At 56.8% G+C, this 14,239-nt stretch overlaps 1 protein-coding gene across 3 annotated transcripts in view; it reads right to left on the bottom strand.

Moving 5' to 3' along the window:
• The window catches only part of drpr (multiple EGF like domains draper), a 39,430-nt gene continuing 25,191 nt past the window's right edge, over window positions 1–14,239 (bottom strand). The window contains exons 8-19 of one of the 3 annotated variants that reach the window (XM_037236046.1): window positions 13,438–13,674; window positions 12,961–13,125; window positions 12,326–12,532; window positions 11,643–11,648; window positions 9,926–10,081; window positions 9,188–9,326; window positions 8,279–8,427; window positions 7,764–7,982; window positions 7,156–7,311; window positions 5,497–5,659; window positions 2,862–2,957; window positions 1–2,363 (exon numbers count right to left, since the gene is read on the bottom strand). In XM_037236046.1, coding sequence (XP_037091941.1) covers window positions 2,252–2,363; window positions 2,862–2,957; window positions 5,497–5,659; window positions 7,156–7,311; window positions 7,764–7,982; window positions 8,279–8,427; window positions 9,188–9,326; window positions 9,926–10,081; window positions 11,643–11,648; window positions 12,326–12,532; window positions 12,961–13,125; window positions 13,438–13,674 — 1,805 coding nt within the window. In that variant the 3' untranslated portion in view covers window positions 1–2,251. The remainder of the gene's footprint in view (window positions 2,364–2,861; window positions 2,958–5,496; window positions 5,660–7,155; window positions 7,312–7,763; window positions 7,983–8,278; window positions 8,428–9,187; window positions 9,327–9,925; window positions 10,082–11,642; window positions 11,649–12,325; window positions 12,533–12,960; window positions 13,126–13,437; window positions 13,675–14,239) is intronic. The other 2 variants (XM_037236048.1, XM_037236047.1) reach the window with 2 other exon arrangements.

Here is a 14,239-nt window from a genome sequence, read left to right as displayed (position 1 = left end):
TGGGACAATCCTGCACTGTATTTACAGGTTAATATGGTCACAATTCTGCAGTAGGTACAAAAATCATCCCATATAACCTTGGCGTGCATGCAACCACACGAGAACTTTGCATGCCCAACTTCGGCCGTGGATGTGCAGAAAACGTGTGCAAGTACGTAGTCAATGGCGAAATGTTACAGTTGGAGTATGTTCACGCAATACAATGGGATGCATCATTCAATCACATTCATTTGTGGCGCTCGCAATTCCCGCATATCGCGTCCAGTGGACGCTCAGCATTAATTAATCACATCCACCAGGTGTTCTCAGCAATGCACGTATACGATCCACCCTCCCAAGGAGCATCACGATTAACAGCAGGACAACCTCACACGTCGCGGACAGAACAGCTGTTCGAACAGCCGTCCTGGACTGGTGTGTCAGTGTGCACACAGCGCTTCGGCCGGCTAACACTCCAGCCGTCGCCCAATGATATGGAGTCCCGGAAATAATTTGGACGTTGTTGGACTGAAGCCAGAGCTTTAATTGCTGGAATTAGAACCAGGATTCGAACTTTTAAGTTGTCAACCAATCAGAACTTGGACCTGAAGGCCCTGTCGAATCCCAGCACTTCCGGGGCATTCGGGTCGTGACGCATGCATGGCGGGAATCTACGCATCATCCAGTCCTTCCCGGGGGTCACCTGACACCTGACAACGGCCGGAGAGTTCACTGGATGAAACGTCGTGTGCATACCAACACACCCTAGGCCAGGACGGAAGTCCGCGCAATGATTCCATCCGTGCAACTAACACCCCGTTTCAATCGCCACATGTGGTAATTAAACGTTATACACTGCGCAGAAAAACTCGAATTCAGATTCGCCAGCTCCTCTACACGAAATCACCAACAGCGCAATATAAAACAAGAAGTCGAGCCAATAAACCGACTCAACACCCCACCCCTCCCCTTCCACACGGGGCCCTCACTCTGCCCCACACTTAGCATATGTTTGCATAGCGATGTGACGGGCCGCCGACGACTCCGGGGAAGTCGGCGGCTGTGATATGGGGCTGGAATGACACGACACAGCAACAACGACATCACAGACATTCACTCGATATCTCGCTGCGAGTGGAGAGCCGACACCATCAACGGCACGCGCAGTCACCAATCCACGCCAATTATATATATATATATATATATATATATATATATATATATACCCTTAAGCATATATGTTCGATAACATTTCACTTCGGTAACCTTTGGTGCCACGTAAACCTAGAGAAAATAAAAGTTACGAAAGGAGTCCTGAAATGCGCCGAAACATTGGCATCTTGAGCCCTCCTGGCGCACTACGCACCCGTCGTTGGTCACTGAACAGACATGGCGTAATGCAGAGCACACACACCGCGTTCACCGCGAAAGACGTGTGAGCTTTGTCCGCGCGAAAGACTAGGACATATTCTGTGATGTGACCATTTGGGAAGCTGACCGTGAGATATGTTAGCAATAGTTAGTCAACTGGCTAACAAAGAGAGCATAGGATCGCCAAAGCTGGAAAGATCCTCCGGTAACCATTGCAAGCCAACTTTTAAAAGGTAAAACTCACCGCATCCACCCGAAGGAAACTTTGCGGTGATTTTGTGCATCAGTCTCTTACTACGAGACAAGTGTAGAAAATAACTCGCAAAAATAATATACACATGGTAAAATAAATCAACCAATGCAAGCAGGGAAGCGCACGCGTCGTGCCTCCCACCCATCGGCTCGTATGACGCCCATTCCCTGCACAAGCCCCTAAAATGACATAATGTGTGTGACGACGGGGACCAAAAAGCTCCACGTCGTGGGTAAACAAAGAACACGACCCGGCCCGTGTTCATAGCACGCAAGCGCGCTGCACAACTCCCCGGTGCTACAACCGGGGCACGAGCACCGCAGCACAACTCACCGGTGCTACAACCAGGGCACGAGCACCGCAGCACAACTCACCGGTGCTACAACCGGAGCACGAGCACCGCTCGAGGCCGCGCATCCGCGCGGAAGTCCGGACCACCCAGCAGCCGCTCACCGTGCGTCTTTCACACGAGCCTCAGCACAGCACTTGCCCTCGCCACCGGTGGACAGCCGAGCAAGGGTACGTCTCACAGGCCGGGCACGCACCGGGGACGCGCCGGCGGCCCCGATCGTGCCGACCCACGGCGCGTTCGCACCCGTTCGACTGCCCGTCCGCAGACACTACGACCCCGCGGACTCGTTGTCCTCATCACTGTCCATGATCTTCGACTTGGACTTGCGCAGCGTGCCGTCCATCTGCGTGTAGTGCGGCTTTGGCGCGTTGGTGGCGCGCACGTGGTCCAGCCGGTCGTACTCGGTCTCTGCGGGGCGTAGGGCGTCTCTGAGTTCCTACATGCACATCCGACGGACGAAGAGCTGGACACGGGCACTCTCGAGTGGCGTTAGGCCGCTTCAAACGAAGCCCGCCGCAGAAAACCTGGCTCGGCTGCTTACCATTACTATGTGCAATGTGCTGCGCTGAATCGCTGATGCTTTCTCCCTCACATGCTGCAGCCTGACCGCATGCCCATGCGCTGCGACAACAACGGACCTTTACAAGAACTGTAAACTCCGCTTAGCTCGCATCCTAGAGCAATTTACAGGTAGCGCCGACAACGAAGCCTCTCCCTGACCTGCCAGAAATCAGATTATCATCTGGAAGGGTGCCAACACAAGAACTGGTTTCGTGCCGTGAACCGGCGCCGGTTTCGCCGCACAACCGCGCCTTCCTGCGCCAGCTGGCGCGTGTGGTGAGGGGCCAGCCCGAGCAGCAGGGCTGGGGGAGGGAGTCGGTTCGGCGATCGGGTCAGCCTCACTACCTGGACGGCGGCCGGACTCCTGCTGGAAGCTCCACTGCACGTCGAACGGGGAAACAGCACGGCCGGGCGCTGTCAGCAGCGGGCTTTCCGCGCCACCTGCCGTCACAGAGACAGGGCGCGCCGCCGCTGGTCACTCCGCCGGCGCGCCACGCGGGCCAAATGACCCCGCCGGCCCCGGGAAGCGGACGGGAGAGGACGGCGACAGGGTCGACCGCACGGGCCGGCGCAAGGCCAATCAGCCAGGGCCAGGGCTTCTTGACGGCCAGTGCGACCAAAGTAAAAAAATAGTGTAGCTTGTGGAGATGAAAATGCCCGTCAGATGGCTCAACGAATGTCATATGCCTCGCATTTCATGCCAGCAGACTCCATTTCGAATCACGACCCAGTAACTCGGCATTCTAATCATCAGAACCGCACTTCTGCATTAATCTTCGCTGGGATCAGTAGGAAGATACAATAACAACATTGCACAAACTAACTTTAGTTACGAATAAATAAAACCCAGGTATTCAGCTACCTTTCATAAAATACGGAACTCACATCAAGGTAAGGGCGGCTGATTTCCAAATTTGAAAGCCTTGAACCTGGTAATAGTAAACTCTACATAAAAATATTGCACAAGATATAGATAAATTTGGTGCCACGAAGCAAAGCAGTATGTAAGCATATCTGAGAAGCTAAGGAAGCATTCGGAGGTCAAATAGAGGCGTAAACGAAAAGAAAGGCAACCTTCGGAAGCCACACCCGAGCATGGCCATCCCCTTTCCGCGGCATAACTGGTTATTTCGAGGACTTCATTCGGTGTTAACACGTTTCTCCCAGCCATTAACATGCGAGACCAGTCTGTGTGCCAGCCGTTTGAAGGCTCGGGGTCGCAGGGAGCAAAAAACACCGACCGCCGATGCGTCTGATCAGGCTCATTTCCGAACGCGAAGGGACAACAAACGTCAGCCACGCCTTAACCCGGATGGCCTTGAAAGGTCTAGTCCATACGTTTTGATTGGATGGATTTCTGGGATCAGCGCCCTTACTACGCAGCGGTTGATGCGTGAAACTGGTACCCCACCATCCGATCAGAGATTCCAGGTCGACGGCAGGATTTGGCGGCGAAAACTTGGCGTGCCGCAACGCTCCGCACGGTTCATCGCGCCGCCTGACATCAGCTAACCCTTAGCGCGGCCGCTGCCACCTACCACCAGCCGCACATCGTCAGTCAGGGGCGAATGGCGAGCGTCTTCAGCGACTCGACCCCCTCCCCCCCCCGCCCGCCCTGGGAATAGGTGAATCAAAGGGCCCCTTTACTGCGGTGTACTGGGAGGGGGAGGGTCCAGATCCTACAGTCAGGACATAATAAATGGAGTGCACCGATAACAGCTGATGTAGCCGGCGTACCGCACGCTACAGAAACATTTTAAGTGCATCTATTAAAGCATGATGCAGATAATATACTCAGCTTCCAGTTTTGGTCCAATTCTAGTCCATTTGGAATGAAAACGCAAAATTGGAACTATCGATTGGCGCCTGCCTGTCCTTTCTTACAGGCTGTCAGTGCTAATCAATCACTAAACGTAGCCTTTGGATCTCAGCCACGCTCGGGTTCATAATCATTCCGCAAGGTTGCAGATAACCGAGGCATGTTTGACATCCGTTTTTGCCCCTCGGTCAGATAATGAAGGTCAGAGGTGTCGGCTAGCGCCAGAGGCGCTGGGGTCAATGGTGACTGAGACACCAGTCTTGTCCGTCGCTGAGCGGTGGTGGACGAATCAGTCATGACTGTCGGTCAATGATGACGGAGACGCCAGTCTTGTCCGTCAGTCAGTGGTGACGGAGACACCAGTCTTGACCGTCGGTCAGTGGTGGCGGAGACACCAGTCTTGACCGTCGGTCAGTGGTGACGGAGACACCAGTCTTGACCGTCGGCCAGTGGTGGCGGATACATTAGTTTTCTCCATCGGTCAGTGGTGACGGAGATACCAGTCTTGACCGTCGGTCAGTGGTGACGGAGACACCAGTCTTGTCCGTCAGTTAGTGGTGACGGAGACACCAGTCTTGTCCGCCGGTCAGTGGTGACGGAGACACCAGTGTTGTCCATCTGTCAGTGGTGACGGAGATACCAGTCTTGTCTGTCGGTCAGTGGTGACGGAGACACCAGTCTTGTCTATACGTCAATGATGGTGGGTGCACCAGTCTTGTCTTTAATGCCAGCAGCCAGAGGGGTCGCATTGAACGACGAACGACAACCGGGCGCAATGGCTACGGCCTGAGGCGAAGGGCTGGGGTCGGCGGCGGTCCAGGGCAGGGCAGCAGACCACTTCACAGCGGTGGGGTTGGGTGGGTCAGCATGCACCACAGGCGTCATGCAAGCCCCACCACCGGTGGGGTCGCCGGTGCAAACATCAACCACAGCAGGCCCAGTGTAGTCGCAGCACTTCAGTGCAGAGTTAATGGATGCATTCGCCTCCACTTTTCCGCCGTTTAGTCCCCAAGCTAGCTAGGTCGGACATACCGGCTGGTGGCACGGTCGCAAGGGGAGCAGTGAGCCCAGCACATGCGCAGGCGTGCGAGCTCTGCACACCAGCCGTTGGCGACAACACCACGGCAGACTGACACGGCTACACAGGCGTCGAATACTCACCCTCCTCCAGCATCACCCTGGCGCCTTTGATTTCGTCGTACACGTGCTCCATTTTCTTGTTGTCGGCCTTCAGGTCCTCGATGCTGTTGTATATGTTTGGATTGCCGCTGTCTGCAGTTCTTCATCTTCTTCGACAGGAGGGTGGGGTCGTACCCAACGGCGCCTGCGACATCAGCCGGTTTTATTATGGGGGTGCCGCTGAGCCTCCAGCCACGTGGACCGACACTCAAACACTGCACCACCGGGAGGCCGGACTGGCACCGCTCTAGCAACTTCTTTTCCTCGTCCCTACGGCATAAGGACTAGTCTCGCTCTACGCTCTACGGATTGCGAGATTGTGACTACGAAGCTCGCAGTTGTCGTATGCTTTCGAGTCGGTCGTGCACAAATGACCATCACCAAGCACTCCCAGGTCCTCTAAAGACCGGCCAGCATCTGCGGACGGCCGGAGCACCGGCCGAAACTGTCGGCGAACCATAAATGTCGGCGCTGACGGGACAACGGTGCGAGAAAAAAAGAACATTCCATCCGAACTAACACCTCCGCCGTGGTCGCGAACCTGGCCGAGCCGTCCACGTGGCAGTAACATTTCTTTCAATTTTTGCGCCCTGAGAATCCTCCCGATCCAAGTGCCACAAAAATGAAAATTCAAGTCATACCTGAACTAATGCCCCACGTACTTCTTGCCAAAAATAAGCAATAGCCAAATAACCAGGCACTGGCTCTCCGTCGTTGGCTGTTGGCGCGATGCGTACAAGCTGCGCCGGAAAAAACCCGAGACGACAAACGTGCTCATAACGGCGAAGGAATCACGGCATTGGAGCAAACGCCCTATCATGAAATTCCACGCGGTACTTGAAGAGCACAAAAATAACGAATTAAAACGCGGTTGGATTATTCTTGTTAAATGTTTGGGCGTTAATGAGTGAATAAGGCGTTGACTACAACGAAGTTTCAGGTGGTAAGCGGTTTCGATACACCCAGAATCCTTTGGACGATTGAGTAGCAAGTAGATTGTGGCAAGAAACTTAGCGGCACTTACCGACTTACGCGAGCATCGAAGAACATCGGAATGCTTTGATACAATCAAGGTCATCGAAACCGTTACTGAAATAAATTCGAGCCTACTTATATGCAACGGTCAGGCGAATCTAAAGCGATTATCAAGGGCGAAACGTTATAACACACTTAATTTACCGGTCTCAAGTGGGCACAAGCGCAGCGAAAGCACGTGCTAGCCACGCGGAAGGAATAGCTAATGCAGGTAGGGGGGAGGAGATTAATCAGACGCAACGCATACACTAGAAAGAAACCGAATAAAAGGCTTTGGATCAACAACAATGCTTCAGATGGAAAGTTGTACCAACATCCTGAGGGAGACCTAAATGATGTGATGCTCTTGCGAATGATTGGGGTCTTTTGCCCCCGCCACCATGTTTTTCCCCGCAGACACCCAACCCAGTACAAATATTGAACAACCAGCCTGTTGCTACCGCATATCTCACCATAGCACATCAGGCCACCGCTCTATGCCTTACTCAGCAGTCAGGACGGCACGGACCAGGTGGCGGCAGCGGCCGTCTCCAGAGGCGACGCCGCCTCGCCTTCGGCCCCCATAGGCGCCCGTTAGCGGCCGCCCCGCACGCCGGCGCCACTCACCTTCCTCATCCTCGTCCAGGGCCAGCTGCTTGGCGGGCGTGGCGCCGCCCAGGTCGTTCTGCACCAGCGGCGGGATGTTGGGCGGCAGCGGCAGCGGGTCGGCGCGCGTCTTACCCCCCGGGTAGGCGTACACCGGGTTGTCGAAATGATGCGGGTCTGCGGGCCAGCGCCGGCCGTTAGCGGAGGTCCGTGGGTCGGTGGGTCGGTGGGTCGGTGGGTCGGAGACTTGGTCGGGGAGCCGGAGACTTGGAGTTGGAGGTCGGGGAGTTGACGGATCCTGGTGTGACGTTCATGCGACAGGATGGTCAAGCACGTCAACAGCTGACAGGCGCAGTGGAAGCCGGCCGGCGGAAGCTGTCTGAAGCTGAAGCTGAGGATCTATCTGGGCCAATTCGACGAACACCTTACATAACCCCACCCCTCGCCAAAATATCCCACCGTAATTAGTGGAACGGCCTTCAGCAGGAAGCCTCATAAGGCACCACCCACACACTTGACACCGGCTGCGGGACACAAAGCCGCCCTCCCAGTATGCGCGCTGGCCGGTCGTGACGCAGCCGGCAGCGGGACTCCTCCGAGGCAAGCGCCACATGCCGTCAGCCACCCACCTGTCGGGTCCTTGTTCTCCGGGAAGTACTGCACCACCTGGTGCAGCTCCTTCTTGAGCCGGTACAGTCGACGCCGGTAGTAGATGATGACTAGGATGACCACCAGCGCCACCAGGATGAGCACGCTCACGACGATGGCCGACACGCCGGCCGTGCCCGGCCCGCCGGCCGGGTCCGTCAGCAGGCTCGACGACCGGATCGGAATGTCGCACTCCTCACCTGTCGGGTACGAGCAGGGTCCGAGTTACGCCCCTGTCGCACGTGACACCTCCCCGCAGCCGGCGCGGACCAGCCGCGCAAGCCTCCTGAGCATGGCGCGGAGGCTGCCGCTGGCCCCCGCACCCTATCTCCACAGCACCGTCGGATCTCCCAGAAGGCCCGCGGCGCACCGCCACACCACACCGACTCTGAGACGCGTGCCGGGAGGCTCGCGGCCATCTCCACTTCGCTCGTGCCACTCCGCTCTCCACCTCGTCCGCCAGCGTGACCACCCGCACCGCCCGAGTCCTACTCACCGGTGTGGCCGAACCGACAGATGCAGCCCTGGACCGGGTGGCACATGAAGTTGTTGGACTTGCAGGTGCAGGTCTCCATGCACTGGATGCCGTAGTAGCCCTCCGGGCATATCTCCTGGCACCTCGCCCCTGTCCAGCCGGGAGGACACCTGCACCGCAGACCAGTGGGCGTTTCGATCACAGGCAGAACATCCGAGCCTCAGAGTCATGCGACAGCTTGCGTACTTGCTCAATGACCCATAAACACACTAGCTGACGGAAATCCTGATGTCAAAGAAATACGACAGCAGCATCGAAGACAGAGGCACGAGCTCGACTTTTGCAACGTATTGCTGCAGCGAAATCATTTCGACCCGGATTCAAGCAGACGTGGCTTAATTCCGAAACAAATCCAATGACGTCGATTGCAGTGATAGCAGTTCAGGTAATGATATGGAACATATAGAATGTGCAAACTATGCTGAATACTATGCCAAACTATGGAATATACAAACACCTGTACAACCCCTATCATGACGACTTGGTTATACAGCGTTGCATTTGCTACCCATGAAGTGCGGCACAATTACGAACATCTCTGTTTGCCTACATTGATATTTGAGTCAACCCATCAACAAACCCCAAAAATGCAGTAGAACATCCCCGACTCTGAATTACACAGGTATTGAAAGAAATCGGTTCCATCTTAAAACAAAAACCCAGCCGACTCCGGGGTCATCCCTGACTCTACCCGATGCTAAGCACAGGAACCTGGCACGGATAATACAGGCGGCTGGTGCAGCCCTCCAATGCGGGCACTGCACGGTTCTGGAGAAGGAGGTGGGGGGGGGGGGGGGGGCACCAGGAGGGACGGCGCGGCATCGGCAAGCGGAGGGGGACGGCACGGCGAACAGACGAAGTCCCTCTCACCTGCAGGCGCCGTCCAGCGGACGGCAGGTAGCGTTGTTGAGGCACTCGCACTTCTGGGCGCAGTTCATGCCGTACGTGTTGGGCAGACAGCGCTTACTGCAGCGCTCGCCGCGCCAGCCGGCGTAGCACCGGCACTCCCCTGTCGAAGTCCGGTGAACACGCTGAGTGCAGTGCGCCGCGCTGCGTGGCCGCGCGCACCACGCCCCACTGACCGACCGCCCGCCGGAGGCTGTGTGGCCGCGCGCGCCACGCCCCACTGACCGATCGCCCCTGCCGGAGACTACGTGGCCGCGCGCGTCACGCCCCGCCGACCGACGGCCCCACCATAGCTGAGCGCCTGAACCAGACCGCCGCTCGGTCGGCGGCGCCAGTCGGCGTGCACGCACCGGCTTGCGAAAGGCGGACGCTAACATTCCGCTGATCATTCCGCTAGCATTCCGCTGATCATTCCACTGACAGCGCTCGACGCCGATGGACGGCGCCCCGCTCTGTAAAGCTCGTCGTCTTAACCTGCTACAGCGGCAACGCGTCCACCAAGTCACCGGAGCACCGCCGGGACGCTTGCCACCACGCACGAAACTCGCACGCAACGCGCTTGATTCACGATGCAAACCACAGGCAACTCCGCGGCGTCTCGCGCCCATTCACGCCAGATGCCACTGCACTCGTCCCTCGGCACCCCGAGCCTCCGTTCCCTCCTCCAGCCCACCCAAACGCGCGCGCTGTGACCACGCTCACCGGTCACGGGGTCGCACTCGGCGTTCTGGTCGCAGTCGCAGCTCTTGAGGCACATGAGGCCGTACTTGCCGCGCGGGCAGGACTCGGAGCAGAGCTGGCCGGCGAAGCCCGGCGCGCACGGACACCGTCCCGTCACGGCGTCGCAGGTGCCGTCGCCTGCCGGTCACGGCCGCCCGCCGGTCAGAACGGCGGCGGGCAGGCAGGCCGCCCCGCCGCGCCCGCCACCTGGCGGCGGCACAGCGCGTGCCCGGCAGTAGCGGGACGTGGCGTCCCGGTAGGGGACACAGGGCTCTTGGTCTCGCCCGCTGGGCGGGTCCAGACAGCGGGCGTTCAACGGTGGCAGGGTAGTGTGGTGTTGAGCAAGCCAGCCGTAAAATAGAGCTTGCTACCCGAGCTAGCCCACATACATTGTTCAGGCAGTAGATCAGGCAGCAAAACGGACAAAACGAGGACGAAACCGAACTGTACCCGCCACACCGCACACACGATAAAACCCTTAGGAAAACACGGAGGATGGACGTGTGCACGATACGAGTAAAGCCGTCACTCACTATACTAGAACGTAAAATGCTGCAAGCAGTAAGTACCACACTGGGTTAGCACTCAACAAACAAGGCACACGAAACTCACGCGTTACCTTCTTGTATCTGAATTAGAGGTATCGATTGTATTTAATTTGTTATCTTCAAAAACTTCCGAAGTCCGATTTGGACACTGGACGGACGGGGCAACAATTTTTGATTTTGTTTTTTGAGAGCCAATGTCACTTCAGTCGTGTAGCAAATTGGTATGCATCTCAACTTACTCAATGCTGCTCGTCCTCACAATGATTGATTCTGGGTCATGAGCAAGCAGTTGATATAGCACATTAGAAAATACTACTGTTAGAGTCATAAGATAACACGTTTATTCAACAAATGGTATCAACGGAAGGGGTATCGGTGTTTATTTCTTCAGCAGAGCCAGTGATACATATTACTTTCTCATTCGTGGATGCATGCACTTGGCTAGCTTTAAGCTTGGAAATGAAATAAATCAAAATGAATTGTTAATCGTGGATATTTTCCCCGAAAGCTTGTGCTACACATTTCTTACCCACAATTACGTTATTCCTTTCATTTTGTTCGAGTGAGGGAACGCACCGACGGGAGTACTGACTGGGGTTCCTGATTGTAGGCGAGTTGTTTGATATGGATACAAATTGGAAGTTATTAGACCTGCTTCTTTGACACTTTGCACAAACAGCTGATTCGTCCTTAGACTTTGGACAAGAGCTTCCAGAAAACGGTACCTCTGATGTGAATATGTTCTCGGTCGTTACACAGCGTGTACAGATAGCCACATTCACCGCCGTTAAATGCTACCACACAGCGGAGGCAATCGTGCTTAGCAGCCTCTGTGATGGATGCAATGGACTTGCTCAAGATCGTCAGATTACGGAGATAGTAAGGCCTGCACCACACCACACCACGCCACACAGACAAACGAAGAGCACCGCTTGCACCACTGTGGAACAGCGCCTAAAGCTGCGTAGTCCGGAGTTAGCGGTCGGGCACCACACCGAGACTCCTCCACCGCCTTCTGGACCATTGGACCTGGCACGCATGCACATGGATAGCCCCGGGCCGGCTCTGAAAGTGTGACCCCAGTACGCGAGGTCTGCTCGGAATGGAGGCGGCGGGGACAGCGGGCAGCGTGTACAAGACATTGGGCTTACCTGTCACTGCAGCCACATGAAAAGAGAACAAAGACAACATGTTAAAGAATACCTATGAAGTGACCCGTAACATGTGCTAGTCGATGCATACATCGATTCATGGAGCTGTATCAGTCTTTTCCAGACAAAATTCACAATAGCTATGAGCTTATGCAGCAAAAACAAGGATCGCTTCCCACGGCCGTTCATGGTACTTGGTACCATGGTACATGGTTCATGGTACTCTAGAATAGCTACAGCAGGACTGCAGTAGAGCCAGATATCCACAAGCGCTTCTAATAAAGCATTTCAGACCATAAATCAAGAAGCGTCCCACCGCTCAATGACAAAGCAGTCCGTAGCACCCAGCCGCAGCTGCTGTGACTTCACAGTCAGCAACGGACTTGCCCATAGCAGCCCATAAACCGGCCGACAAACCAATCTCAATTCCGACGCACGTCCCTACAGAAACGCCAAACATCGCACACCATGTCAGACGACGTCTGCACACACTGTACAGCAGCCACCAGCAGACCCCTCCGCCCCGCCGGTTTGAGGACAAACAAACTCCATCACTGCCCACTCCCGCGGCAACCTGGTACAGTACGTGCAGCTGCCGCACACACTTCCTCACACACACAGGTCGACCGTCCGTGTCCGCCGCCCGTCTCCTTACCCCGGCGGTGGCGGGGAGACACACTCACCGTGTGCACAGTCGGGGCAGGTCTGTAGGCACGCCAGACCGAACCGGCCATCCTCGCAGGGTACGGTGCAGTCGGAGCCCTTCCAGCCGGGCGCGCACGTGCACAGGCCCGACTTGGGGTCGCACGACGAGTGGTTCTTGCAGTGGCACACGTCCTTGCATTCTGGCCCGTAGCGGCCCTCCTGACACTGCGTCTCACACCTAACACCTGCGCGCACACACACGGTCAGCCAACATAAGGCTGACAGCAAGTCGGTCGGGCAGGTCGGGGCGGGGCGGGGCGGGGCGGGGCGGGGCGGGGCGGGGTGGATCGGATCGGATCGGACGAGACCGGATAGGACTGGATCGGATCGGATCGGATCGGATCGGATCGCGTTGAACCGGATTGGACCGGACCGAACTGGGCCGGATCACACTGGATCAGATTGGATCAGATCGGATCAGGCTAGGCCAGACCGGGCTGGGTCGGGTTGGATCGGGTCGGGTTAGGTCACGGAAAGCAAACAGACTTCTGCTGAGTACTGCCATACAACCCACGACACCACCGTGCCGACCGGCCACTCGGTTGAACCCACACTTTAAGACAGCACAGCTTCCTCACACCCGCGCCCCAGCCACGGAAGGCTGCTTCCGTACCTCGCCAGCCGGGCTTGCAGATACAGCGTCCGGTGACCGGGTCGCAGCCCTCGCTGTTCTCCTTGACACAGGAGCAGCGCAGCTTGCACCCGATGCCGGCGGTGAACTCGTCACACTTCTCCGTGCACAGTTCACCCTTGAAGCCGGCGGCGCAGACGCAGCTGCCTGCGTGGATACAGCGAGCACACACATGAGCCACTGGGAGGCGGACAGGTCGCGGCACCAGCTATGTTACGAACGTCTCGTTTCGCACTGCAGTGCCACAACAATGACCGTCAAGGAACCGCTGCCAGCCTTCATGAACCGCAACTTGTGTAGCGAATAAACGGCATGGCAGAACACGAAGCAAAGCCCTTACACCTGTCATCAAGCGAGAGGAAGGTGACGCGTTACCCGAGCGACCTGTCCTGCCACTCCCCATCCGAGCGGCAGGCAGTCCCCGGCCAGCCGGGCGCCTCTCGAGCGGGCTGAGCTCACCGTCGACAGGGTCGCAGGCGGCGCCGCCCTGGCACAGGCAGTTGCTTCTGCAGCCGAGCCCGTACTTGCCGGCCGGGCAGGGCGAGCTGCAGCTGAGGCCCGACCAGCCGGCCGTGCAGTTGCAGTGGCCGTCCTCGTGGCTGCAGGCGGCGCCGTTGGCGCAGTCGCAGGCCAGCCGGCAGCCGCGGCCGTACCATCCGGCCGGGCAGTGGGTGCCGCAGTCTTCGCCGATGTAGCCTGCGGCGGCCGCCGCCGGTCAGGGCTCGCGCGCCACGCCGCGGCGCAGGCGGGGGAGGCGGAGCGGCGCTGGTGGCGGCGGCGGGGGGAAGGGGGGAGGGATGACCCGCTCAGAAGGTAGGGTCCACTTGCTCTTGTTATAGGGGCGAAGGTCCGGCGCGCGTTCACAGACAATCGTGAACATTTTCAAAAGCAACATTGAAGTTGTACGTGCTTTCTAAAGGACATCACAGGCTAGATCTAACAGGCATCTGGCCATACTTGTTACCGACGTTAATTTGAAATTTGTCGCTCGGAACACATTTGCTCGCCGCTTTGTTCTCCACGAGAATGAAAGTCTATCTAATCTGGGTCTGAGCTCTTAAGCGGGCCATCTCGCAATGACAAGCACAGGCCACAAAGTTTTCCTTCTACGATAACCAAGTTATCACGTATCAGATCAGAGATCACGCAGCAAAGAAAAGAAAATACGGGAAAGTGTAGGTCTTTTCCCCGTTTCACACAGGACATGACATTGGCTGAGCACGCGCCCAGCCCCGCTCTCATTGGCGCGTCGGCGTCCCAC

The sequence above is a fragment of the Pollicipes pollicipes genome, unplaced genomic scaffold, assembly GCF_011947565.3.
Source record: "Pollicipes pollicipes isolate AB1234 unplaced genomic scaffold, Ppol_2.1 Scaffold_7261;HRSCAF=8764_pilon_pilon_pilon, whole genome shotgun sequence".
Taxonomy (NCBI): domain Eukaryota; kingdom Metazoa; phylum Arthropoda; class Thecostraca; order Pollicipedomorpha; family Pollicipedidae; genus Pollicipes; species Pollicipes pollicipes.
The sequence above is the reverse complement of the archived record's forward strand: the minus strand, read 5'-3'. Positions and strand labels throughout refer to the sequence as shown.